The sequence below is a fragment of the Desmodus rotundus genome, chromosome 3 (genome assembly GCF_022682495.2).
Source record: "Desmodus rotundus isolate HL8 chromosome 3, HLdesRot8A.1, whole genome shotgun sequence".
NCBI classification, from domain to species: Eukaryota; Metazoa; Chordata; class Mammalia; order Chiroptera; family Phyllostomidae; genus Desmodus; species Desmodus rotundus.
This window is the reverse complement of record NC_071389.1, coordinates 101,937,755-101,964,915: the sequence shown is the minus strand read 5'-3', so window position 1 is coordinate 101,964,915 and position 27,161 is coordinate 101,937,755. Positions and strand designations below refer to the sequence as shown.

Sequence of the window (27,161 nt, the reverse complement as noted above, 5' to 3'; positions counted from 1 at the left end):
CAAGAGAGAAATTAAGGAATATACAAATAAATGGAAACATATACCAATTCATGGATTGGAAGAATTAATATCATTAAAATGTCCATAATACCGAAAGCAATGTATAGATTCAACACAATTCCTATTAAAATATCAGTGGCATGTTTCACAGATCTACAGTAAATATTTCAAAAGTTTATATGGAACCAAAAAGACCCTGAATAGCCTCAGAAATCTTGAGAAAGAAGAACAAAGTAGGAGGGATCACAATACCTGATATCAAACTGTACTACAAGTCCACTGTAATCAAAACAGTCTGGTACTGGCATAAGAACAGATACATAGACCAATGGAACAGAGCAGAGAGCCCAGAAATAAACCCATGTCTCTATGGTCAATTAATATTTGACAAAGGGGGCAGAAGCATAAAATGGAGTAAAAACAGCCTCTTCAACAAATGGTATTATTGGGAGATCTGGACAGCTACATGCAAAAAAATGAAACTCGACCACCAACTTGCACCATACACAAAAATAAACTCAAGATGGGTAAAAGGCTTAAATATAAGTCATGATACCATAAAAGTCCAAGAGGAAAACATAGGCTTGAAAATTTCAAATATCCCATGCAGCAATATTTTGCTGGTACATCTCTTAGGGCAAGGGAAATAAATGAAAAAATAAACAAATGGGACTACATCAAACTAAAAAGCCTCTGCATGACTAAAGAAACCATCATCAAAATGAAAAGGGAACTGACCATATGAGAGAACATGTTTGCCAGTGATACATCGGACAAGGGTTTGATCTCCAAAATATATAAAGAACTAATATGACTCAACACCAGAAAGACAAACAATCCAATTAAAAAATGGGCAAAGGACCTGAATAGACACTTCTCCAAAGAGGACATACAGAGGGCCCAGAGACATATGAAAAGATGTTCAACATCACTAGCCAGCAAATTAAAACCACAATGAGATATCACCCCACGCCTGTGAGAATGGCCATTATTAATAAATCAACGAACAAGTGATGGTGAGGATGTGTAGAGAAGGGAACCCTAGTGCACTGTTGGTGGGAATGCAGACTGGTGCAGCCACTGTGGAAAACAGTAGGGAATTTCCTCAAAAATCTAAAGATGGAACTGCCTTTTGACCCAGCGATTCCACTGCTTGGAATATATCCAAAGAATCCTGAATCACCTCTGTGTTCATAGCAGTGCTATTTAAAATAGCCAAGTACTGGAAACAGTCTAAGTGCCCATTAGCAAATGAATGGATCAAAAAAAAAAAAACCAAACGGTACATTTGCACCATGGAATACTATGCAGCAGAAAGAAAGAATTCCTATCTTTTATGACAGCATGGATGGAACCAGAGGGCATTATGCTAAGTGAAATAAGCCCGTCAATGGAAGAAGAATACCATATGATCTCACCTACGAGAAATCTAATGAACAAAATAAACTAGAACCACTGGCATGGAAACATGGAACAGAATGAAAATGATCAGAGGAGGAGGGGAGGGGGATAATAGTGGAAAGAAGGGGAAGAGACTAAACAAAGAACATGTATGAATGACCCACAGACATGGACAACAGTATGGGAATTGACTGTGGAAGCAGGGGGTGGGATGGGCAGAGGAGATCAAAGGGAGAAAAATTGGGACAACTGTATTAGAATAGCAATCAAAAGAAAAAATATAGCTAAAAGAGAAGGGGACAAGTGTAAGGGAATAAACAATCACAGAAGTAAGAAAACTGGGGGGCGGAATACATGGGGTCTTGTATTTGGTTCTACTACACTTGCGGAACCTTTTAGAGCTTCTTATTTGCACATTGAGAATTACTGCTGTGTGCAACCACTGTTAGAGCAGGAAGGTGTTACATTTCTCATGTGTTAAGATAAAAAGAGATAAAACCCTTGGTGTGAAGGACCCCAGTGTTTTGTTCTGCTGACAGGAGAGTGGTGCCAGGGACATGTCCAGAGGAGTGTGTGAATTAGGGAGAGAGATGCCAAAATTGTTCTTAAATATATTTTTTAAATGGTTGTAGTGATGGTGATATAATTCAGATGTCTGAGAGGCACGTGGAACTGATCTCAGACTGAGATAAAAATTGATGATTGTCTTTGTGAGTAATAAGGTTTCATAATAGATGACTATGGATGGAATTGTGTCTCCAAAAATCATGTGTTGAATGAAGCCCTGAGTCCAATGTTGGCCAGCCATCTCAGTCCTCCTTCACAATGCTTCTCCAGCAGGAGAGCCTAGACTTCCTATGTGAAACAGGGTCCATGTAAGGAGGCCCCTGTGCACAGGTGTTTATCAGGCTCCTGTGTGCTTTGAACTCATTATCTTATTGGGCAAAACAAACATGGGAGAGGAACATACAAGGGCATGAAGTCTGGGTGGTGTGATCCATTGGGACTATTGTTTTGACAGTGAGTGTATCACTGGGTGCATTCAAGCCTCAGTTATTCACATACTTCCCATATGCAGAATGCACATACCTCTTCCAAAACTATCATAGTCTCATCATCAGGGTCAAAAGCCAACCTGTGTAAGGCTTAGATAGAGATGGTACTTTCTCAGGCACAAGTCCTCTTGTTCTAATGGTCTGGGAACAAAAACCATGTCATCTTCCCCATACTCTTAATATCCCATGTTGAGATAAGGATAGGAAAACTGTAATAGATACTCCCATTCAAAAGGGGTGGGATGGAGGTACTGCTCCTTAGCAGTTCTGAAACCCAGCTAAGCACTTGTGGTCAGTGACCCCAAGTGTGGGCAAAGGGGAGTATTCCTTGATGAGGAACCAGCTCTGGTCCCTGGTGGGTGATCCCCAATCCTTTGGTCTCTCTGGATCTTGGCTCTACCATCTGAGACCACCTTCCTTTTACAGAAAAAAAAAACAAACCCAAAAACTATGTTGGCAGATGATTAACTTTCTTAACCTGCTTTTTGCCCAGGAAAATTGGGGGCCTAGAGGCCTTTTATCATTTTGGACTGTGGCCGTCCCTTTAATCTTAGCTGGCAACACTTTTCTTAGTACAACTCCCTTAAAAACTTGGCAAATTTTCTATAAATCTTGTTGGGGTATTTTTTATGCCCCCAAACCCATGCCCATAATTCTTTTAAAGGCATACCCTGCTCCATGTAGATGTGTGTGGCTACAGTGGAACACAGCCCTAAAGATATTAACCGCGAGAGGAGGTTGGCTCTGCAAGGCAATTATCTTAAAATCTGAGATGTTTCCAAAGGTAATAACAGCCACACCCTTGATTTGATCTCTGTCCTGCAGCCATTTCTTACTTTGAGGATCTTTTGTCACCAAGAGGAACTGAAGGCATGAAATATATTAAATGCCACTGAACTGTACATTTTTAAAGCAGTCAGTAGGAGTGTTATTGGGGAAGGGATACAGGAATTAAAACATCCACAGTGGTGGAAGAGCAGTATGGGAGAAAGTGAAGAAGGGTGTTCGGGGATCTGAGCAGTGGTCACCAGTCAGTGAGTGAGTGGCCAAGCACGTCCAGGAGCCACCTGAAGGGGGACTTCATGGAGCAGCTGCCTCCTCTGGGTTCACTGCCAGGCCCCAGCACAGATCTGGGTCGCTGTGATTAGCAGGGACAGTGTAGGCAGGAGGAAGAATCAGGTGTGGAGGGGAAGTGAGTGAGGACAAGCTGGAACCCCAGCATTTCTGCATCAGGCCTGCATCTGGTGAAAAGAAAAAACCTGCAGAGAGGAAGCCTGTTGCTTCATATCCTAGAAGTTCTCTTCGGCCAACTTCAGACAAGTGCCACACAGAGAAAGGGGTTCTGGGAACTGTGACCTCTGGCTTAGCCAAGCCAACATGGCACCAGTGGCCACACCACCTAAGAACCGAGAGGTCCGTGTGGCTCACATGCATGATGTCAGAGTCCTGAAGGAGCACTTGGCAGTGAGACTGAGTGAGGACAATCGATTGCTAGAAACATAAGACCTGGTAGGTGTTGCACCCAGTTTGGTTGGGGCAGACAGACAGGGATGCTTTCACAGCCTCTTCAGGGCTTGAGGTTCAGGAAGCAGGGTTTGCAGTAAATAATGACATGAAATTTGGGCATGTGAAATGGAACCACCTACATATAAATAGTGATGTTATTCAAACCATGAGACTGTGGGAACATCAATCATAAGACCCTTGAGTAGTTCAAAGTTCTTGATGAGTACAAATCTTTTGTAGAATAAGCCTATCAAGACCAAAATATGGCTCAGGCTGGTGTGGCTCAGTGGATTGAGTGCCAGCCTGCTAACTAACGGGTCTCCAGTTCAATTCCCATTCAGGGCACATGCCTGGGTTGCAGGCCAGGTCCCCATTGGGGGATGTGCATGAGAGGCAACCACAGACTGATGCTTCTCTCCTTCCCTCCCTTCCCCTCTGTCTACAAATAAATAAATATCTTTTTTAAAAAAGACCAAGATATGTAAAATATTTGTCTCTGTCTTTCATGTCTAATCTCAGAACAGTCAGAAAAAATATTTGATGAACTTCAAATAATTTGTATATGTTTTGTACTTTAGGAAAATGAATTTGCACAAGCCAGCACCTATGCAGATTTAGCTGTGAGCTCTGATAGATACAATCCATCTGCTCTTACTAACAAAGGGAATACAGTGTTTGCAAATGGTGATTATGAGAAGGCAGCTGAATTCTATAAAGAGGCTCTGAGAAATGATTCTTCTTGTACCGAAGCACTTTATAATTTTGGTAAGTAAGACAGGCAAAATTATTTTTTGTTTGTGTTTGAGTTTTGGTTGTGTGGGGGTTTTTTGCTTTGTAATTATTTCTCTCTCTCTTGCTTAATGAGCTCTAACTCATTAGAACAACGAGTTGACTTATAACAAAGAGTTGAAAAGAAGACTCTTGGATTATAGTTTATTTTTGGTGGAATTAATGATTCAGAAGCTGTGCACTTATAAAATTTTCATAGATGTTGCCATATTGCCCTCTAAAATACTTCTAATTTCTATTTCTACCGTGGTGTATGAAACTGACTGATTTCCCCAAGTTCTGCTGATATTGTATATTATAATTCAACTTTTGCCAAACTGATAGGTAGCAAAAAAAACTCAGTTTGTTTTTAATTATGAACAATTTCAAACATGTAAAAATATACAGAAAAAATAAATGCCCATGTACCAACTACAGATATTTATCAATAATGCATTTTAAAATTTTGCCATTTTTACTTCAGATTGTTTTTAATAAACAAAATGTCATAGGACCTGAAGGCTCACCCTCTCATTCCCTTCCCTGCCTGTCTGAGGTCACCTGAAATGAGTACATTCCCCTGTTCATGAGTTTGTAGTGTTGCCTACACCCCCCCAATACTGTGTCTCACCTTGGGTTACCTGTGAAGTTTGTTTTCCAGTTTTCTTCTACCTGCATTTTGGCTTGTGTGTGTGTTTTATTCTCTCTTTCACGTCATGACCTTTCCTCTGATGTTTGAGTATCCTGGCTGTGTCCTCATATTCAAAAGTATGCAGCTGAAGCCAAGTGGGGACTCCAATACGTGAAGGAGGCCAACTGCCTGGCACCTGCCACAGGGCCATCTGTCTGAGTTGTCCAGGTGGGGACTACCCCTTGGGAAGGTGGACTTCCCTTCCCTGGAGAGCTAGGCTGAGAGGAGAGGAGGCAGAGGAATTTGCAATTTTACATGGAGTTAAGGAGAGCCTCTCTGAGGTGACATTTACAGTCATATTGGAGGGAAGGGCATGTGGGGAAAGTGCATTCCTGACAGGGAAGTGGAGAGCAAAGGTCTCCATGCAGGAGGTAGCGTGCCTAGGTAAGTATTTATCCTCTTTATACATTTTAAATACTTGTCCTAGTCCTTTGCTCGGCTTTAAAATTTCTTTTGGAATTTTAAAGAATGTATGGAATTTTTCTTTCATACAAATTTTGCTTATTGAAAATTTGTGGCTTCACTTGTTTATTGCTTTACAAAGCCCTTCTGTTTCCCTATATTTTTTCATAGTCTTTTAGCTTTTTTTAGCTTAGTTTTTTGTTTAATTTTAAAATAAATTTTCAATTTATTCAAAATAGGAATAAATTCAAAATGGGAATATAGTCAGTTGTCCTGTACCATTTATGACTAATCCCTTAGTCTTCATTGATTTTAAATGTTCATTATCTCAATTCCGTAACTGAGTCTATTTCTAAATTGTTTATTCTGTTCTGTTAATCTTTTAGCCTATTTCTCTTCCCTACCACACTCTACAATCACTAAAGCTTTATATTTATAGCATATTATGGTGTCTGCCATATATTAGTGGAACATATCTGCCTCAACTTGTTTTTAAAAAATTATGTTTGTCTTTATTTTCTCTTCTGGATGAATATTTACATGTATTTAAATGTTCATTCTGTTACTTTGAGAAAATTCCTCACACCATTTTTTTTTCTTCCTTTCTTTTTAAGGCCTTACCTATAAGAAGCTAAACCGGCTTGAGGAGGCTTTGGACTGTTTCCTGAAGCTTCATGCAATCCTGAGAAACAGTGCCCAAGTTCTGTACCAGATAGCCAATGTGTATCTTATGTGAAAAACTTAGGAATCATTCATTATTAATTCATTTAATTGGTGATTGAGGACCAATTATTAAGTAAGCTTAACCAATGAAGTAATTGATGAGGGTAATATTTTAAAACCTAATAGATTAACATGTGATGAAAATACTATTTGAGTGGTCTGTTTTAAAAGACCATTTGTGTTTTAAGAGGAATTATTTTTTAAATATATTTTATTGATTATGCTATTACAGTTGTTCATGTCCATGGTTCATACATACAAGTTCTTTGGCTTCTAAATTTCCTATACTATTCTTAACCTCCCCCTGTCTATTTTCTACCGACCATTTATGCTAATTATTTCCTGTACCTTTTCCCCCATTTCCCCATCTCCTTACTGGCTGATAACCCTCCATGTGATCTCTATTTCTATGATTCTTTTCCTGTTCTAGTTGTTTGCTTAATTTGTTTTTGTTTTTCTTTTTGTTTTTGTTTTATTTAGGTTCAGTTGTTGATAGTTGTGAGTTTACTGTCATTTTACTCTTCATATTTTTTATTTTCTTTTTCTTAGATAAATCCCTTTAACATTTCACATAATAAGGGCTGGCTGATGATAAACTCCCTTAACTTGACCTTATCTGGGAAGCACTTTATCTGCCCTTCCATTCTAAGTGATAGCTTTGCTGGATAGAGTAATCTTGGATGTAGGTTGACTTGCCTCTCATTAATTGGAATACTTCTTTCCAGCCCCTTCTTGCCTACAAGGTTTCTTTTGAGAAAGCAGCTGATAGTCTTATGGGAACTCTTGGTAGGTAACCCTCTCCTTTTCTCTTGCTGCTTTTAAGATTCTCTCTTTCTGTTTAATCTTGGGTAATGTAATTATGATGTGCCTTGGTGTGTGCTTCCTTGGGTCCAACTTCTTTGGGACTCTCTGGGCTTCCTAGACTTCCTGGAAGTCTATTTCCTTCACCAGATTGGGGGAATTTTTCCTTCATTATTTTTTCAAGTAAGTTTTCAATTTCTTGCTCTTCCTCTTCTCCTTCTGGCACCCCTATGATTCAGATGCTGGAATGTCTAAAGTTGTCCTGGAGGTTCCTAAGCCTCTCCTCATTTTTTGGAATTCTTGTTTCTTCACTCTGTTATGGTTGAATGTTTATTTCTTCCTTCTGCTCCAAACTGTTGATTTGAGTCCCGGTTTCCTTCCTGTCACTGTTGGTTCCCTTCCTGTCACTGTTGGTTCCCTGTACATTTTCCTTTATTTCACTTTGCATAGCCTTCACTTTTCCTCCATTTTGCGACCATACTCAACCACTTCTGAAAACAGCCTGATTGCCAGTGTTTTGAACTCTGCAACTGATAGGATGGCTATTTCTTCATTGCTTACTTCTGTTTTTGGATCTTTGATGAGTTCTTTCATTTGGGCTATATTTTTTTGTCTCGGTGTCCCTGTTACATAGTAAGGGGTGGAGCCTGAGGTATTCACCAGGGCAGGCAACCCACATTGCTGCGTTGTGGCACTGTATGTGGGGGCAGGGTCTGAGAGGGATCAGTGCCATTTGTTCAGCTCTCTGCCGGCTTTCAGTCACACACCCCTCTACCACATGCAAATTGGGCCCTTCTGGTGCTGATTCTCAGGTGGGTGGGTTTGTGTACATTCTAGGACCCTGTGGGTCTCTCCAACAAACTCTCCTGTGAGGCTGGGAGTTTCTCCTACCGCCACAACCCCCACAGGTTTGTACTGCCAGAGGTTTTTGAGGTTTTCTTTTCTTGCTGGAACCCTGGATTGCATGGTATGTCTCACTCCCCAGTTGTTCCTCCTAGTTTATCCGCATGCAAATATGGGACCACCTGGTCTTCCAGCCGCTGCCTTGCCACGAGTCCTTTCCACTCCAGCTGCCCCTCTCCACCCTACCCTGGCTGTCTGTCTCCATCCCTCCTGCCAGTCTGGATGAATGTTTCTTCTTTAACTCCTTGGTTGTTGGACTTCCATACAGTTCAATTTTCTGGAAGTTCTGGTTATTTTTTATTTTAAAATTTGTTGTTGTTCTTATTTTCGTTGTGTGAGGAGGCAAAGTGTATCTACCTGTGCCTCCATCTTGGCCAGAAGTCCACATTGGACAAACTTTGGACAATGTTTGGGAGTTGATCTTAGTGGATGGTAATGAGGCAAGGAAAAGCCAAGTGTACATATGGAACAAGAATCCCTTACGTGCTGCTCCATTTTTAATTATTATCCCTAAGGAAATCCAGAGTAAATAGTATTAAAAAGCACATAACCATTGACTAAGGAATATTTTGTTGTAATGTTATATTTAGGTTTACTTATTGATAAATGAATTCAGAAAAACTATGTTATTCTTAACTGAAATTGTCCAAGATATGAATTAATGGAAGATCCCAATCAAGCTATTGAATGGTTAATGCAGCTGATCAGTGTTGTTCCAACTGATTCTAGAGCTCTGTCTAAACTAGGAGAATTATATGATAGTGAAGGAGATAAGTCCCAAGCATTTCAATACTACTATGAGGTAGGCAGATACTCTTAACTTTCCTTTTACTTTTTAGCTTTTATGAATTGTTATTAAGAATGCAGCAGGCTTTTTAATTTATAAAATTTAGAAACACATATTAGCTCTTAAATGAATAATGATTTAAAATAAGAGCATTTTTGCAATATGAAGTTAGCTTTTGGTTAACTTTAATAAAAAGTGAAATAAGAAATATTCATTTTTCTCTTGAAGCATGATTTTCATCTTTTTAACTCTATTACACATTTAATTTGCTCAGATTATGAATCAGTACATCGAAAAAATGTCAAACAAATCTTGTTTTTTATTTTATTTTGTTTTTTTTATATTGTATAATGTATATGTTAACATTAATTCATTTAACAATTAAATGCCATAACTTAATTAACAATTAAATGATGCATAGTTTTTAAAAAAATTTTATTGTTATTCAATTACAGTTGTATGCCTTTTTTCCCCATCCCTCCACCCCACCCCAGCCGAACCCACCTCCCTCCCACCTCCACCCTCCCCCTTGATTTTGTCCATGTGTCCTTTATAGTAAAATCTTGTTTTTTTAATCTTATGTAATTTCAAAATCTTTTAAAGTGCATATGAAGCTCATACTTCCTTATTAAAAAATTTCACACAGGATAAATTAACCCATTCAATAGGTAAAATGCTCAGAAAGCAAGTTATCTGTTGCCACTGAAATCATATTGTCATGTTCTGTATATTCTCTAGTCGTACAGGTATTTCCCCTCTAATATTGAAGTCATTGAGTGGCTTGGAGCCTATTACATTGACACTCAGTTTTGTGAAAAAGCCATTCAGTACTTTGAAAGAGCTGCTCTTATACAGTAAGTAACCATTATAATTTTATGTTTTTAAATGTCTTCTAGTGTGATTTGATTTTATTTATAGAATTAGAATATGATAGACACATTAAGTACATGAACAAATATTAGTGGACATTCACTCGTGATTTCCATTTTCTTGTATTATGTTTCATTTTATATAGTCTTTGTTGTGATAAATCTGTTCATTTTTATGTGGAAGTTTTATAAATGTCTGCTTTAAGGTACTTTTATTTATGTATTTTCTTATTTACACCTCAACAAACAAGCATTATTTCTTTATCAGTCATAAAAATGACTATCTCAGAATACTCACAGGGATGTAAAGTACAGCATAGGGAATATTGTCAATAACACTGATAGCTACGTGTGGTGGGGACTGGAAATAGCAGGGGGAACACTTTGTAAAGTATATGATTGTCTCATCACTATGCTGTACACCTGAAACTAATACAAAATGATAGTGAATGTAAAGTGCAATTGAAAATAATATTTAAACAAACTAAAAAATAAGAAAAATAAATTTTTAAATTGTATTTTCAAAAAGAAAAAAGAAAATGACTATCTCAGTCCTAAGACAAAGTTTCATTTCTGAAAACTTTTAATTTATAATTGATGTACATTGTGTATTAAAATTAAACTTTTAAAAATGTCTACTTTGTATTTGGCCAAATTTAATTTTAATTTTAAATATAATGTTGAGTTATTTGAATGATAAAGGAATGGTTAATAACTTGAGTGATTTCTGTGTAGAATTTGTATTAGGCAATTAATTTTGAAGATATTTGCTTCACATAAACATTTTGAGAATTATAAAACTAACAAGCACAGGGAGATAGTTTCTAGTTTAATTATATGCTCAAGATTAGGCTGTAGATGTAATGCATGGTAACCTTTTTATTACATTTAATCCTAATTCTAACCCTAGCTGTTAACTCCTATAAGAACCCTCCTCCTCTGAGCTCCATCTACCATTGTTCCCAACTGACTTCTACTTGTGAATGTCACATGTTGACCTAGTCTAGTTCATGTCCTTTCTTTCTATGCTGTCAGTAGTTTAGCCTCACAAGTGTCGATCTCCCTGACTTCATTAATCTTTACCTTCTCTTAAGGTTAGCCATCTAGATCTTACCTGATTATCACCCAGCACATTTTTACCAATAAAATCTTCCATTGTAACATTCAGCTGTCTGAACATGAGCTCCCCTCTTACCCACGTCTACTCTCCAGTGTGCCCCTGCTGGGTAAGACTGAGACTGCCAGTCTCTTGACCCTCCTTCCTCTTGCAACCTCTCCTGGCTTTAGTTCTGAGCCTGTCCTCCCTAGACTGCTTCATTGATCACATCCATGCTGTTTCTTGCCAATATTCTTTGGTTACTTTGCTGCCGCATTTGTCCCCCAAAATTTAATGGGTTGATCCAAACCTTCCATTCTTGCCCACAGCCTGGGAAGCTCTATTGGACATAGACTATGTGTCCAGGTGAACTGATGCCACACGTTTGTGTTGTCTGTACACTGCATACTGCCTCAAGTTTTCTAGTTTGTACTTCAGTTTCCCCGAAAATAGAAGTCTTTCCCAGCTACTCCCCTAACGGTTCCCTCTCCCTGCTTACCTATACATTTGCTTCCACTTGTACCTGGATTTGCCTCCTTCTAAGTAACAGACATTTCATAGCCATAGACTCTCCTGTTCCTGAGCATTTATTGCCTGTGCCATACATAGGAATTTCCCTTTTATGAACAGGTGCCGGTTTCTGTTTGCCTTCGGGAGAGAGTTTGGAAACAGATGATGGCAACAGCTGCACAACAGCAGACTGTAATCAGTGCCACTGGATTATGTACCTAAACATGGTTAAAATGACAATTTTTGTTATATCTATTTTAATCACAACTTTTTTAAATTATTAAGCTTTTGAACTACACACTTTAAATGGGTGAATTATATATTGCATGAGTTATGTCTTAAAGCTGTTACAAAAGGGTACATGCTATGTTATCCCACTCATGTGGCATTCAGAAACAGACTAAGTCAGCAGTGTTAAAGTCAGGATTGTAGTTACCTTCACGGGTGAAAGGGGGCATGGTGGAAAGGAGCATGAAGGAGGTGTCTGGGGACTTGGCAGTGTCCTACTTCTTAACCTGCAGGGCAATTACATGTATATTCACTTTATGGCAAATTACAGAGTGTACAGCTATGTTTTGTGTACTTTCCCATGTGTTATCCTTCACAATAAAAAATTTTAAAGTTAAAGAGAAAAGAAAACATAAGTCAAGAAAGGCAGTATTGCCCCACCCCAGTGCAGGCATTTGGAAATGCGGGAGAAGGGGTGTTTTATGGTCATGATGATGGGGACGCACAGTAGGGATTAGATGGGCAACTGCCCGGGATAGTGAGTACTCGGCAATGGGTAGAGGGCTTGCATAGTGAACAGGTCACCCCAAATGCCAACAGCATCTTTCACCAAACACTACACTAGCAAAGAACATGTTAATCGTGTGGCTTCGTCATACAAAGTCCCTTCTTTGGAGCCATTCAGTGCATTCAGGATAGTGTCAACCTGACTGCTGCCTTCCTGGTAGCTAGAAGGGGCCAGGGCTGTGGGCCTCAGTCTTCCAGCAGTGACTCTTCACTTCATTCTTCAGTTTTTATTTCTCGCCTCAAATCAGCCTGAGCCCCAGCCACTGCATCTCTGAGCAGCTCCTAGGGCATGGGGGCCAGTGGCTTCTGAGTCACATTGCTAGTCTGTCTTCCTGTTGTAGTTCCACATCTTGCCTTCCCTCCTCAGCCCTGCTGATTCCAGTTCTCCAGCATTTCTGGAGATTTTCAGGGGAGATCTGCTGCTTCTCTTCATATGCTCTTTGCATACCTGTAACAGAAACACAGATTCAGCTGTCTCCTGCAACTAAAGCCAAATTCGTGAAATGGGCTGGTGCAAAAGGGAAGAGGTTTATTCAGGTGCTGTGACATGGGAAAATGGTGGACTCCCATCTCAAAGAACATACCCCTTCCTGCTCAAGCCCGATAGGGAGGGGAGAGATTTTTCTACACAATTATCTTGCTAGCTTTTAGCACACTCAGGCTGTGTCCATTCGTCTTTCTAGCTTTGGCACCCTCAGTGTAAGAACCTTCCCCTGCCACCACCTTGGCCAGTAAGGAGGACTTTTCAGTGCTCCCTGACTATCTGCAGTATCTAGGTCAGTGTGAGGGGTGCTGAGGACCCCCATCAGGAAGCCTGGGGATGCTGCAGCACTCAGCTCACTTCTCGATGCTGGACCTAGTGCCCACACATCTGGGAGAGCTGGTTGGAGTCCTTGGATCCCTGGATCTTGGTGCACCTGCATCCTCTGTGCAACCCCCATGCAAAGTGGCTAGCCAGGCCCATGCTCACCTGGTCACCAGCTGCCCACACTCTGGCTGACTGTCTACAGTAACAATTCTCCCCTTCAAAATTTGGGGCCCTTATAATCTTATAAGAGTAAATGTGTTGAAGTCTTATCTTCTGTAGTTTCTTCCTGTTGTCAAAGGCTATAGTCTTACTTATCCCCAGGTTCAGAGATTCTTGCCATCTTCTAAAGGAAGAAGGGAGTCAAGAATGGAGGGAATCCTTTACTCAAGGGAGAAGGATTGCTGTCCTCAGAAGGCAGCATACATGGTGTCTAGAAGATGAAACTGCTGAACAAGTGAATCTGGTAGACTGCCTCATATTTCAGGAAGCAGTGTTGCAGATGGGCTTTCAAAAAAAGTGAGACCTGTTGTGTAGACAAACAATCAAGTATTTAGTGAGGGGTATGCCTGGTAGTGCAGGGGGGACTGTAGTGAAATCAGAAACTGGAGAGACTAAAGGATTCCCATGATCTAATCCTGAGTGAGGTGGGGCTTTAGGTGGCACACCCAAGAGTGGGATAAATTTGCTGAGGAAGCCGCTGTCTGGGAAATGTGGCCAAAGGCATTATCGGTCCATGCATGGGCATAAATAAGGTATAGCAATTGTCAGAAAATAATAATAAAATAAAAAGTAACATTGACACTTAGCTTTGGGAGCTGCTATCCCTTTCTGAATGAGGAATTTTAAATCTCCTTTAGGAGTGTGGTCCAGCTTTCCCTTGCAGTATCTATAGCAGCAGCAAGATCTGAATCCTCCTCAGGTGGTGCCTGCTTTATCCTTGGGTGGTGGATCAAGGCTTGAGTCCTCTGAGCTTCAGGGAAAAGTGTGTTGTCAGCAGGAGGTCTTTGGAACTGGTCCATTGCTTGGCTAACTGCTGTCCAGGACCTTGAGTCTTTCAGATGTTTAGCAAGACTTGGTTTCCCAGCTGGGATGGGTGTACGATCCTGTCAGACAGGTATAGAGCTGTAACGATCCACCTTGTGCAAAGTTGTTACTGTTTGCCCTAAATGTTGTACATATTTTTTTTATTTTTGATTCATGTTCTAAATCTAAAGGGGACATTCCTAAAACTGAAACATGGGAAGGTCTCTCATAAACTATTTCAAAAAGGTTTAATTTAAGCCTGCTTTGGGGCACTGCCCTCCTCCAGAGCAAGGCAATAGAAGGTGCCTGGTCCCATTTCACATGTTTTTCCTGGCATATTTTAGCCAGGGTCTTTATTGTGCTGTTCATTTCCTCAGTCTCCCCCATAGATTGGGTTCTCCAAGATGCATGTAGTTCCCGTTGAATCGGTCGTGCCTGTCCTATCTTCTGGGAGATTTCTGAAGTGAATGATGGTCCATTGTCGCTTTGAATGCTGTAAGAAAAGTCCACACCTAGGGATTATTTCTCTGAGTAGAAGTTTTGCTACCTCAGTTGTCTTCTCAGTTAGTGGGGTATGCCCGTACCCATTTAGAAAAGGTGTCTACAAAGTTTAATAAAAATTTAAAGTTTCATTTAGTTTTAGGCATCTATATAAAGTCAGCTTGCCATATCTTTGAGAGATGGGCTAAGGGTTGAGGGATATACCCCAGGGTCTGGGTTAGTACCCCCAGCCCAATTCCTTTCCTTTCATGAATGTATAATTTGAAAGGTTTCTGTAAATTGGACAATCCTATTACAGGGGCTGAAACTAGTTTTTCTTTCAAGGTGTCAAATGCTGCCTGACAGTCTCTCATCCATTCAAGGAGTACAGAGTCTAGTCCTTTCAAAGAATTATACAATGGTTTTGCTATCAGGGCAAAGTATGGATTCCAAATTCAGCAAAACCCTGTACTCCCTAAGAATCCATGAAGCTGCCTCCAGTTCTCTGGGATTTTTATTGTAGTGATGGCTTGCTTTCAGCCATCAAGATCCTGGTGCCCTTTTTCAATTGGAATTCCAGATAGGCTTCCTCCTGTTTGCAAACCTAGGCATTGCGAGGTGATACTTTATATCCTCTTTTGGCCAAATGATTTGGGACTGTGATGGTGTTGAGCAAACCATCTTTGTAAGCATTGCTAGCTATTAGTAAGTCATCTACATATTGTAGAAGAACTCCCAATGTTAGCAAAATGTTTTGCTAACATTTTCCCAGATGTGGTCGGGGAATTCTTAAATCCTTGCAGCAACACAGTCCGACAGTATTGGGGCGTGGCTTTAGTTTTGGGGTCCTGTCATTCAAAGGCAAATAATAGCTGAGCCTGTTCACCTATTGGGATGCAGAAAAAAAGCATCCTTCAAGTCTAGGACTGAACACCATTTACTATCCCCAGCATTGTGGTCAACAAAGTGTAAGGGTTGGACACTGTAGAGTGAATGTCCTGAACAACGTCATTTATGCCCTAAGGTCCTGTACAAATCAGTATTCATTAGAGTGAGCCTTTTTGATTGACAAAATGGAGGTGTTATAGGGAGTCTGGCGTGTCCAGATTAATCCTGATTTAAGAATTTCTGCAATACTGGTTGAATTCCCTCTAAAGCTTCCTTCTTGAAGGGGTATTATTTCTTCTGTGGGATCTGTACCCTTTCTTTTAGGTTAATTTTTATGGATTGGATGTTAACCTCCCCATCTGGGGTTCCATCAGCTGAAAAGACTCGATCGACCGGCTTGTAGATCTCAGGTGGGAAGAGTTCACCTCCAAGCATGCTCCAGCATGACTCCTAAACATAATTGCTGTTTCTCAGGGGGAAAAGTTATTTGTGCATGCAATTTACAAAGTAAATCTCAGCCCAACAATGGAGTGGAGCAGTCTGGCATGTAGAGAAAATTATGTGTAAGTTTTTGACCCCTAGTCTGGCACTCTAGAGGTTGAAGGAATGTTTGTTTTTGCAATTGTCCAGTCATTCCATTAACCAACAATGCAGCTGAACTCTTCTTTTTTTAATTTTGATTATATTTCATTGTTTATGCTATTACAGTTGTCCCAGTTTTTTCCCCTTTAGCCCCCCTCTACCCAATTCTCCCTCCCACTCCCTCAGGCCATCCCCACAACATTGTCCATGTCTGTGGGTCATGCACATATGTTCTTCAGCTACTCCATTCCCTGTGCTGTACTTACATCCCCATGACCATTCTGTAACAACCAATTTGTGCTTCTTAATCCCTTCACCTTTTTTGCCCATGCATCCATCACCCCCCCAACTGGCAACCATCAAAATGTTCTCAGTATCTATACTGTTTCTGTTATACTTTTTTGTTTATTTTGGTTTTTAGAATCAATTGTTGATAGATATGTATTTATTGCCATTTTATTGTTCATAGTTTTGATCTACTTCTTAAAGAAGAGCCTTTAACATTTCATATAATACTGGTTTTGTGGTGATGAACTTTAGCTTTTACTTTTCTGGGAAGCTCTTTATCTATCCTTTGATTCTAAATGACAGCTTCACTAGGTAGAGTAATCTTGGTTGTAGGTCCTTGCTCTTCATCACTTTGAACATTGCTTGCCAATCCCTTTGAGAAATCATGAACTTTTCTTGGTTAGTTTTGTATTTAGTGCTGAAAATGTAGTTCCTTTATCTATAAGGAAGTCATTTAGCTTTTTCCCCCACTGTCAATTTACCTGGGGCTCCTGTGGGGAAATAGGAATAAGTCAATAGGAGCCAGGGGAGCCCCTGGGCATCCTAGTGCATCCTCAAATTTGTCATCTCTTTTAAACATTTATTGGTGAGGGTTTCTGTCGTCTTCATTTTTGTTTTTGAGTTCTAGGCAGTCCTTTCTCCAAAGGCCTCCCTCTTTGCAATAGGCTTATTGATTGGCACCTAGTGGGTCTTTTCCTTTTCTTCAAGTCCCGCCTCTCCTTCTGGTTTCCCCACACTGTTTCTAAGAAAACAGTGGCCTGATTTAATTTTATTGTTTCCTAGGCATGATAAACTTTAAAGGCTATGTTCACCAACTGCAAGGAATTCATTCCCAATACCCCATCTAAACATTGGAGCATCCTTCTGATATATGAGGCCCTTTGCCCATTAAAAGTCATGTTTATCATCCAGACATTTTCTGATGCCTGTAGGTCAGCATCAGTGTGCTTTCAATAGGCCTGATAGATCCTTTCTAAAAATTCAGAAGGGTCTTAATTTGGTTTCTGCTGAATGGCCTGTATCATATTCATATTCTTTTGTTTAGGCAATCCTTTTAAGCCTTTCAATATGCACATTTTGTAATGCTCTAGGAAGGCTAGGTCCCTGCCATTTGGGTCCTAGTTTGCCTCTGTCAAGGGAATTGCCCCAGTTGAGTTGGGGGGTCCTGTTGGGATTATCTTGATGGAGGTGATGAGCCTCTTCAATTAGCCTTGCTTATAACTAGCTGCCTTTTATCTGCTGTTAGCAGTTAAAAAGAGCCTGTATGTCTGTCCAGTTTGGATGGTGAGTGGCAAAAATGGAGGTGATAAGATCTGCCATTTTCTGAGGATCCTCCCTACATGAGGGGTTGCAATTCTTCCAGTTCAGTAAATCTCAAATGGAAAATGGAGTGTGGTCCCAGTGGTGGCCAATGGGCTGGCCTTCTGGTTTATTCCACCTATAGTGTGTTACCTCAAAGGCAATTGTCCTGCTCCAGGTAGTGATGCTCCCTGGCCAAATTGGATGCCATGTCAGTTCAAGTGGAATACCATTCCATCATCATACAGAGGCAGGGCTGGGCCCTATTTCAGGTATGTCTGGCAGCAGGGGTGGTGGCAGGGGAAATATTCCGGCTGCTAATCCTGGGTCCCCCAGGTTCAGGGCATTAAAGAGAGTTACCTCCTCCTTTTTCCTTTCTTCCTGTGTCTAACTATCAGGAAGGGGTTTTTAAGCCAATTTCCTTCTCTGCATCACTGGGTTGTTCCCTTTCTTTGCCAAAGCCTTATTGTGTAAATACATTAATGCCTGGACATAAAGGATTTTGTCCAATTTCCCTGACTGTTGGCAAAACAGTTCCAACTGTATGAGGCCGTAGTAAATTTAGGAACCATTTAGGGGCCATTTTCCCCCATCTTTATACATGGGCCAAGCAGTGTTACAACAGAAAACCAATTCCTTCTTAGTCGTTGGGTGATAGCTGTATGTAGAACAATCTGCTAAAATTAGGCCCCCAAGTGGGCTCCCTTCAAGAGTCAAAACAGAACAACCCCTAATGGCATGAAAGTACAAACTCAAACCATAACCACAGAAATACCCCAGACAAAGTGGGAACATATAAACCAAACTTGGACCCATAATTTCATTGTTCTAAACAAGTACTCACAAGCAAGTCCTAGCATCTTATCTTCTGCCAACCGATACCACAAGCCGCCCTGACCAGACCCTAGTGGCATGAAGCCCAAATGGCAGGATAGCTTAGAATAACCTACCAACTAGTACTACAAATGGTCCTAACCAGACCCAAGTAGCACAAAGCCCAAGCAGCACAAAGCCTTGGGGTGTACCCACCCAGCTTAGGGTGTACACCCCATTTTTCTCAGGGGGATCCAACCAGCTGCTTAATTATCCCTGTGGTGCTGCAGCCTGTGGGAACCCAGCCAGCCCTCTTGAGGTCCACTGCACTGCTTACCAGTCAGTTAGTGCTGAAGCCAATTCTGTGTTCGAGGTTATAAGGCTTCTCTTGCTAATGTTCAGTTTTTTGTTCTGGGTGATTTCTCCCAATTTAGTTGTAATTCCAGGTTGGTCCCAGGAGGAGGTTAGTTGGCTTCCATTTACTCCTCTGCCATCTTGCCAACCAAGATAAAGAGAGAATCTTAGGAGCAGCAAGAGAAAAGCAGTCAGTTACTTATAAGGGAGTTCCCATAAGGCTGTCAGCTGATTTCTGAAAAGAAACTTAGGAGGCAAGAAGGGACTGGCAAGAAATATTCAAAGGGATGAAAAGCAAGGACCTACAACCAAGGTCACTCTATCCAGAGAAGCTATCATTTAGAAGCGAAGGGCAGATAAACACCTTCCCAACAAGAAAAATCTAAATGAGTTCACCATCACCAAACCATTATTACATGAAATGTTAAAGGGGCTTACTTAAGAAAAAGACCCAAACTGTGATCGATAAAATGGCAATAAGTACTTATCTATCAACAATTGAATCTAAAAAACAAACTAAGCAACTAGCAGAAGAGAAACAGAATTATAGATACTTAGAACATTTTGATGGCTGCCAGATGGCAGGGGATATAGAGGGAATAGGTGAAAACATGAAGAGATTAAAAAGCACAAATTGATAGTTACCGAGTAGTATTGGGGATGTTAAGTGCAGTATGGGAAATGGAAAAGCCAAAGAACTTATATGAATGACCCATGGACATGAACAAAGGTGTGAGGATTGCCTGAGGGAGAGAGGGTACAGGGTGAAGGTGGGCAAAGGGGGTAAAATTGTGACAAATGTGGTAGTATAATCAATAAAATATAATTTAGCCCTGGCTGGTGTGGCTCAGTGGATTGAGTGTCGGCCTGAGAACCAAAGGGTTGAAGGTTCAAATCCCAGTCAGCGCACATGCCTGGGTTACAGGCCAGGTCCCCAGTTGGGGGTGTACAAGAGGCAACCACACATTGATGTTTCTCTCCCTTTCTTTCTCTCTCCCTTGCCCTCTCTGTAAAAATAAATAAAAAGTCTTTTTAAAAGCATATCTTTATTTAAAAAAATAAAATATTATTTTTAAAATGTGATACATCACATAAACAAAATGAAAAATAAAAATCACATGATCATATCAATAGATGCAGAGAAGGTATTTGATAAAATTGAGCACACATTTACAATGAAAAAAGAAAAGAAACCCTCCACAAAGTGAGACTAGAGGGATCGTATCTCAATGTAATAGAGATCATATATGGAAAATCTACAGCCAACATCATACTTAATGGGCAAACTAAAAGTGATTCCCTTAAGATCAGGAACAAGATTGGGATGTCCACTTTCACCACAGTTATTATGTGGAAGTCCTAGCCACAGCAATCAAACAAGAAAAAGAAATAAAAGGCATGTAATTGGGAAGGAGGAAGTAAAACTGTCATTTTTCACAGGTCACAAGATGTAGTACATAGAAAACCCTAAAGACTCGACCAAAAACTACTAGATCTAATCAATGAATTTCACTATGTAGCAAGATACAAAATTAATATCCAGAAATCGGTGGTGCCCTGACTGGTGTGGCTCAGTAGGTTCGGCGTCTTCCCATAAACCAAAAGTTTGCTGGTTTGATTCCTGATCGAGGCACATGCCTTGGTAGCAGGCCCTGATCCCTAGTTGGTGGTGGCATGTGAGAGACAACCAACCAGTCAATGTTTCTCTCATACATCAGTATTTCTCTCCCTCTCTTCTTCCCTTCCCATTGATCTAAAAATAAATAAATAAAATCCTTAAAAAAAATCAAGATAAAGAGAAATCATCCACTATCAGAAAGAGAAACTTAAGAACACAATCCCATTTACTATCGCAACAAATAGAAATAAGGTACCTAGGAATAAACTTAACCAAGGAGGTTAAAGGCCTGTACTCTTATATATTTCTAAAAGCAGTCTTTAGAAATCCTGGTTATGGTAATTTATTTTACAAAATCACTTTTAAGTGGAAAAAGGGATGAAGAGAATTCTTTTTTATTCTTTGTGGTTAAAGCCTAATTATTCAAATACAAGGTCAAAAATTGCCTCTTAGGTGCTACGTTTGGAGCCTAAACCTAAATTCAGAAGCCTAAGTATAAGATTATGGCAAAAGTAATAATAATGTTTAAAATAGAATGCAGTGGTGCCCTGGCTGGGTGGCTCTGTTAATTGGAGTGTTGTCCCATACATCAAAGGCTTGTAGTTTCGGTCCCCGGTTAGGGGACATACCTAGGTTGCTGGTTCCATTCTCATTTGGGGCTCATATGGGAAGAAACCAATCGATGTTTCTCACGTTGATGTTTCCCCCCTCTCTTTTGCCCTCTCTCTCTTCCCCCTCTTCCCTAAAATCAAGACACATATCCTTGCTGAGAATTTTTTAAAAAATAGAATACAGTCATCTTCAACCAAACAGGTTAATGGTTCTCATAAAAATTTCCAAATAATGGTGTGAACTAGATTGAAGGACTCTTTTTTTTAATGCTCACTAGAGGATATGTTTATTGACTTTGAGAGAGAGAGAAAGAGAAAGACATCCATCAGTTGCCTCCCATATGCATCCTGACCAAGGATTGAACCCACAACCTAGGTACGTGCCCTGACTGGGAATCAAACCTGTGACCTTTTATAGAGGACAACACTCAACTAACTGAGCCACCCAGCCAGGGCAGGTTGAAGAACTCATATTTAAATATAAATACAACATAATAATGAAGGAAATTGTATATATGCTATTTTCAATAATAAAAATGACCTAATGGAAGGTCAAAAAGTAGTTGAAAGATAGTATAGATAGACCTGTAGCTTTATAAATCTTTTTGACCACCTCAGATTATCTTCGTTTCCACTCTAATCTTACATCATTTATTTCTTTTATAGGCCCACACAGGTGAAATGGCAGCTGATGGTAGCTAGTTGTTTCAGAAGAAGTGGTAAAAATGCTTTTATTTTATTCATTTTTAATATGTTTTACTTCTTCTGTCCTTTAGGTAACTATGCATAAAATGTGTTCCAATTGCTTATTTTTATTAGAACATTAAATTTTGATAACTATACGAATGTGAAGCATTATATGAAAAACATAATTACTTCAGGCAGAAAAAAGTTATGCCTAGTCATGTATTCCAACACCACTGTTAAAAACAGATTTATTACCTCCGAAGGTGAATATGTAATCATTTTCACAAGTTGGCCACAGAAAACAGACATTCTCTACACATCAATTTATATTTCATTTTCTGTCACCTAATTCTAAACGTCCTGTTTGTGTGGACACATTAATGAGACTCCCTCCACCTCGAAGCCTGAGGCAAGCCCAGGAATGGAGCACTGGGGCTCTATTTTTATATCAGATATCATTAGGTATCCCACTTGTGCTTCCAGCAACTGCTTTGTTATGCCCCATGATGCTGACCCCTGTCCTGAAGTATAGTGATGATGTTTTCAGTGAATTGAATGATGTAAAAATATCAGAGAGTAAGCAAGTAGAGCATACAAATGACCCAGGAAAAAGAAACTCCTCAATCCCAGTGAAGCATTTGTTGTCAGTGTTAACAGGGTGCTCTTGCCCAGTGACAGAGCTTCTTTCTGTATGGACCTCCGTGAGCTCCTTCATAATAGCATCAAAATATATACTCAGTGTTGTCTTCACGGCATTGAGAGGGTTGATCTTTAATGTGACTGTGTGTCCTATTGGACAACCTACAACATAATTACATTGTATACACTTCACTGATCCAGCTCAGTTCTGACTGCCTTTCTTTGTTTCCATGTCAGTCACATGTAGAATGTTCATATATGGGGTATTCTGAATAATTTAAAGATATAAACCTTTTTGAGTTATTGAAGGGCAGATTAGAAGAGAAACTAACATTTATTGAGAACCTGCTGTGAGTTAGATGCTTCCTCTCTGTTTGATTTAATTCTCACAGCAACTCTTTAAGGTTTTTACATCCATCCCTCTAGAAGGCCCAGAGGGATTCATAGCTCATTTACTGAGATTTTAGCCAAGACCTTTGACCCAAAATTTATCTTTTCTTTCCTGCTGCATGAAGTTCAATTATTTTATTACAGAACAAATTGTTTTCTGTAAAAATTTTAATGTTTCAAAATGAAAACTACAGTTATTTTTTGTCTTTTCTAAGTGAATGACATTGAAGTTATTATTAGTTTACCATGTAAATTATTTTTAATTTGTCACTTGTTCATTTGAAATAATCTTTAATTTTTAGGAAATCAAATGGATCTTAATTTTTTACCACTAACATTGGAACTAAGTGGAACTCAGTTTTAGCCGTCATCCATTTCCTTATGCTCAGACCCTGTTCAATTTTATTTTACCTGTATATTTTCTTCCAGAAGTTACGTTAAAAACTGTTACACACGACCCTGGCTGATGTAGCTCAGTGGATTGAGCATGGGCTGTGAACCAAAGGGCTGCCGGTTCAATTCCCAGTCAAGGCACATGCCTGGGTTGAGGGCCAGGTCCCCAGTAGCAGGCATGTGAGAGGCAACCACACATTGATGTTTCTTTCCCTCTCTTCCTCCTTTCCTTCTCCTCTCTCTAAATAAATAAATAAAATCTTTTTAAAAAAACCTGTTACACATGCTTGTGGCAAACATGAAAGTCTTCCTGCTAAACCAATTAAGTGGTGCCAGTATATTGGATTAAAATGAATATTTTGCTGAATCCTTTTAATTTCTATAAATCTACTAATGTGTTTCTTTTTTTTTTAATTTGTAGGTAACTACCAAAAAGCATTAGATACTTATAAAGATATTCACAGAAAATTTCCAGAAAATGTTGAATGTAAGTGAGATTACAGTTTGTAACTTTGAAAATACAGGTTCTTACATTTTATGTCCTATTTTACATTTGCTACAGTAATTGCATGCATAGATACCAACCCATACTTGTGGTACATATGTTTAAATAGGAGTTTACAGGATCGGAGAATCTGACTATATAAGTACACATGTTTATAGAATTTAATTGTTGATGTATTTACATATACCACTGAATTCTCTTCAGTAGTAAACAAATTTATCTTCCCCATCTTGATATACAGTGGCTTTGATGAAACTTAAAGTAGCAATGAGAAATATTACAGCAATAACAAATCAGGATCAAGAAAAACACAAAATAACTATATTCACTTGCTATATATCCCCACTAAACTGTATATTTGGCCCCGAATAGCCTTGCAGCTAAGGGAAAGAGATAAAAGACAATCTGTTGTATAACCATTACTGTTTATGAGGAAATGAAAAACAAATCCTTGGGAAGAAGAAAAGTTTTTTCAACTTTTAATTCACTTGTGTTGAGACACTGAGAGAGACAGTAGATAAAGTCTTTGAAAGATACAGCAGCTACTTACTTTTAAACATCCCTACGGCAAATAAAATAGCATACTTAGAAATACTGTTTTTAATTCTGTCTTACAATGATAATGACCATGAAACAGCACATTACAATTCAGTAAAAACAATTTTTTCTGAGCCAAGTTGCTCTGTGGCCCAGCCCGACCTTGGGATTAGAGGTAATGCCCAGTCCTTAATTAATGGTTCCTCACTTTGGCTTTTATAAAACCTCAGCAGCAGGTGGCTGTCCTGTTTCTGTGTCCTTGCTGGGAGTATAGGAGCGGGTGGTTTCTAGTGCTCATTAGGGTAGATTCATTAACCTGCAGCAGTGGTTTCCAGAAGCCAGTGAGAATACAGGCTACCTGGGGGGATTCCCTCTCATACCTTCAATAAGTACAGATTTATAGCCCTATCTACCGAGATTCTCAGGTTCTCAGAGGACCCAGATACCTAATTTTTCCTATTTCTTGATTTAAAGCTTTTTATTTGATGCTTAATCTCAGTCATATTAGGAATCTGGTATGTTAGAGATTAAATGACAGCAGTGATTTTTTTGTGGAATTGATGAACTCAAAAGTCAACTGGGCAAAAGTCAGCACCACTGACATTGGAACTGGACCATTCTGGGTACTGTGGGTTACAGAATGTTTTAGCAGCACGCCTGGCCTCTGCCCACTGGATGACAATAGCTTTCCTCCCAACCCCCACACCGTTGTTATGAGAAACAGAAATGTCCCCAGACATTGCCAGGTGTCCCCTGGGGGCAGGATTGCTGCCTGTTCAGAGCCACTGCAATAACCAGTGTGCCTTGGAACTGGACCAGTAAAGGGACTGTCTGTGTGCAAGCAATGCCAAATTTCTTTATAGAGAGTAAGATTCACTCTAAAAATTAAATGAATGTTTAGCTGTTGCCACAGGGAATGTCCAAGATGATTTTGACATGGATAATTTTCAAAACAAATATCATCAGCAGTCTACCTTAACTGTAGTCTTTAGGAAACTATTTACACCCATGGAATGCCTTGTTTTGAGCAAAGTAGTTTTCTGGTGAACCCAAAAGGATAATTCAGTCTTAAAATATATTCTTCATTTATCAAAAATTGACCTGCTCTGTGGTATTACAGATGACGTACTAAATTTCAGAGGACATCTACCAAAAGCAATAATTTTTATTTTATATTAAATGGTTCTAACTCACTCTTTCTGAGGATGGATAGATAAGAAGAATAGTTGTATATTATTTATAGAAAATACAAATTACCTTATTATGAATTAGTAATGTATACATAGGCAATTTGTATGCTAATGGGTGACATTTTAAATTACTTTAGTACTATTACTTTACAACATATTAATGGCCATGAATAAGTCATTCATTTACAAATTCTTATAGAGTGACTACTGTGTTGGTATAGCACTGAGCACAAAAAAAAACCCCGGATGGACATCCTTGCTCTCGTGGATCTTGCTAGTGGTCAAAGACAACACACTCATAGAATATTTCAGTAGTCAGAAGTGCCACAAAGGAAAAGCAGACAGGGAGGTAGAGCATGCTATGGGAAGGGCTCTGATACAGGTGGTGTGGTCAGGATGGTGAAGGGGGTCCCTTTAAACCCCTTTCAGGGAAGTCCGTCCTTCCAGGTCAGGAGAATACAGTGTATGTACTTTTTAAAAAAAAAAAAGTAATTTATTGGAGTGACATTGTTTAGTACAATTGTTATAGGTTTCAAGCATACTGTTCTATAACACATTTTTCAAGAGCGAAAAACTGTGAGCATCATTCCTGTGTCCCAAAAGACTGAGGTTAATGATTTGTGCACAAAAACTTTTCTAAATATATTTTTCACAATTTAGGTCTGCGTTTCCTGGTTCGTCTCTGCACAGATATTGGATTAAAAGAAGTTCAAGAATATGCAACAAAACTTAAGAGATTGGAAAAAAAGAAAGAAATAAGGGAACAGGTATCTTATATGGGCCGAAAACTACTGTTCATTAATTTTTGAAATGTCAGCCTTCTGTAGCTCAGCTTAGTGATGTTGGGGCTTCTGTCAGTAAAATGAAGTTGAAATTATTTTCCTACTCTGGCATAAAACTAAAATGTTACTTTTGGGATAAAGTTCTGTCAAAATCGAGTTCCCAACAGGAAAAAATGCAATAGACTCAATAAAGTCTTTAGTGGATCATACTAATAGACAAGTAATTGTAATTTTGCACAATACAAACTAATTTATTAAGTAATTTATTATGGACTTAATTTTCAGACAATTAATAGATTAGTTTTAGACTTACTTTCAATTTGAGAGTCCTGTTACCCATGGAAACTAGGAGGCAGTTACTTGTATACAATATAGTACTTTGGGGGGAGAACCAAGATGGCGGCGTAGGTAGACACACTGAGCCTCCTGCACAACCAGAACTGACAGAAAATCGAATGGCAAGGAAGTCTGACACCAAGTAGATAAAAAAGAAACATACATCCAGACCAGTAGGAGGGGCGGAGACGGGCACCGGGGTGGAGAGGACTCGAGTGGCCGTGGCGGGACTGAGACTGGCGGAGTGTGGGACCAACAGGGCAGGCAGTCTGACCACTAGCAGACCCTGCGGCCCCACATTCGCGCACAGATAAACCGAGAGGGCCGGACTCAGAGTGGTGGAGAACGGGGCAGGCAGAGCAGCGGATAGCACCCCATTGCCCCACTCTCTCGCACAGATAAACCGGGATGAATGGCGGGGAGCGAAGCAGACCTGGCAACCCAGGGCTCCAGCTCGGGGAAATAAAGCCTCAGACCTCTGATCGAAAACGCCCGTGGGGGTTGGGGTGGCAGCAGGAGAGACTCCCAGCCTCACAGGAGTGGTAGTTGGAGAGAACCACAGGGGCCTAGGGCGTGCACAAGCCCACCCACTCGGGAACCAGCACCAGAGAGGCCCAATTTGATTGTGGGT

At 39.8% G+C, this 27,161-nt stretch overlaps 1 protein-coding gene across 3 annotated transcripts in view; it reads left to right on the top strand.

Annotated features, from left to right (window-relative positions):
• IFT88 (intraflagellar transport 88) overlaps window positions 1–27,161 on the top strand; it is a 162,222-nt gene that overhangs the window by 90,352 nt on the left and 44,709 nt on the right. For all 3 annotated transcript variants that reach the window (XM_045188078.3, XM_053920673.2, XM_024580745.4), the window contains 7 exons: window positions 4,541–4,727; window positions 6,438–6,546; window positions 8,902–9,052; window positions 9,776–9,891; window positions 21,738–21,790; window positions 23,602–23,667; window positions 26,073–26,179. In XM_045188078.3, the coding sequence (XP_045044013.1) occupies window positions 4,541–4,727; window positions 6,438–6,546; window positions 8,902–9,052; window positions 9,776–9,891; window positions 21,738–21,790; window positions 23,602–23,667; window positions 26,073–26,179 (789 nt within the window). The remainder of the gene's footprint in view (window positions 1–4,540; window positions 4,728–6,437; window positions 6,547–8,901; window positions 9,053–9,775; window positions 9,892–21,737; window positions 21,791–23,601; window positions 23,668–26,072; window positions 26,180–27,161) is intronic.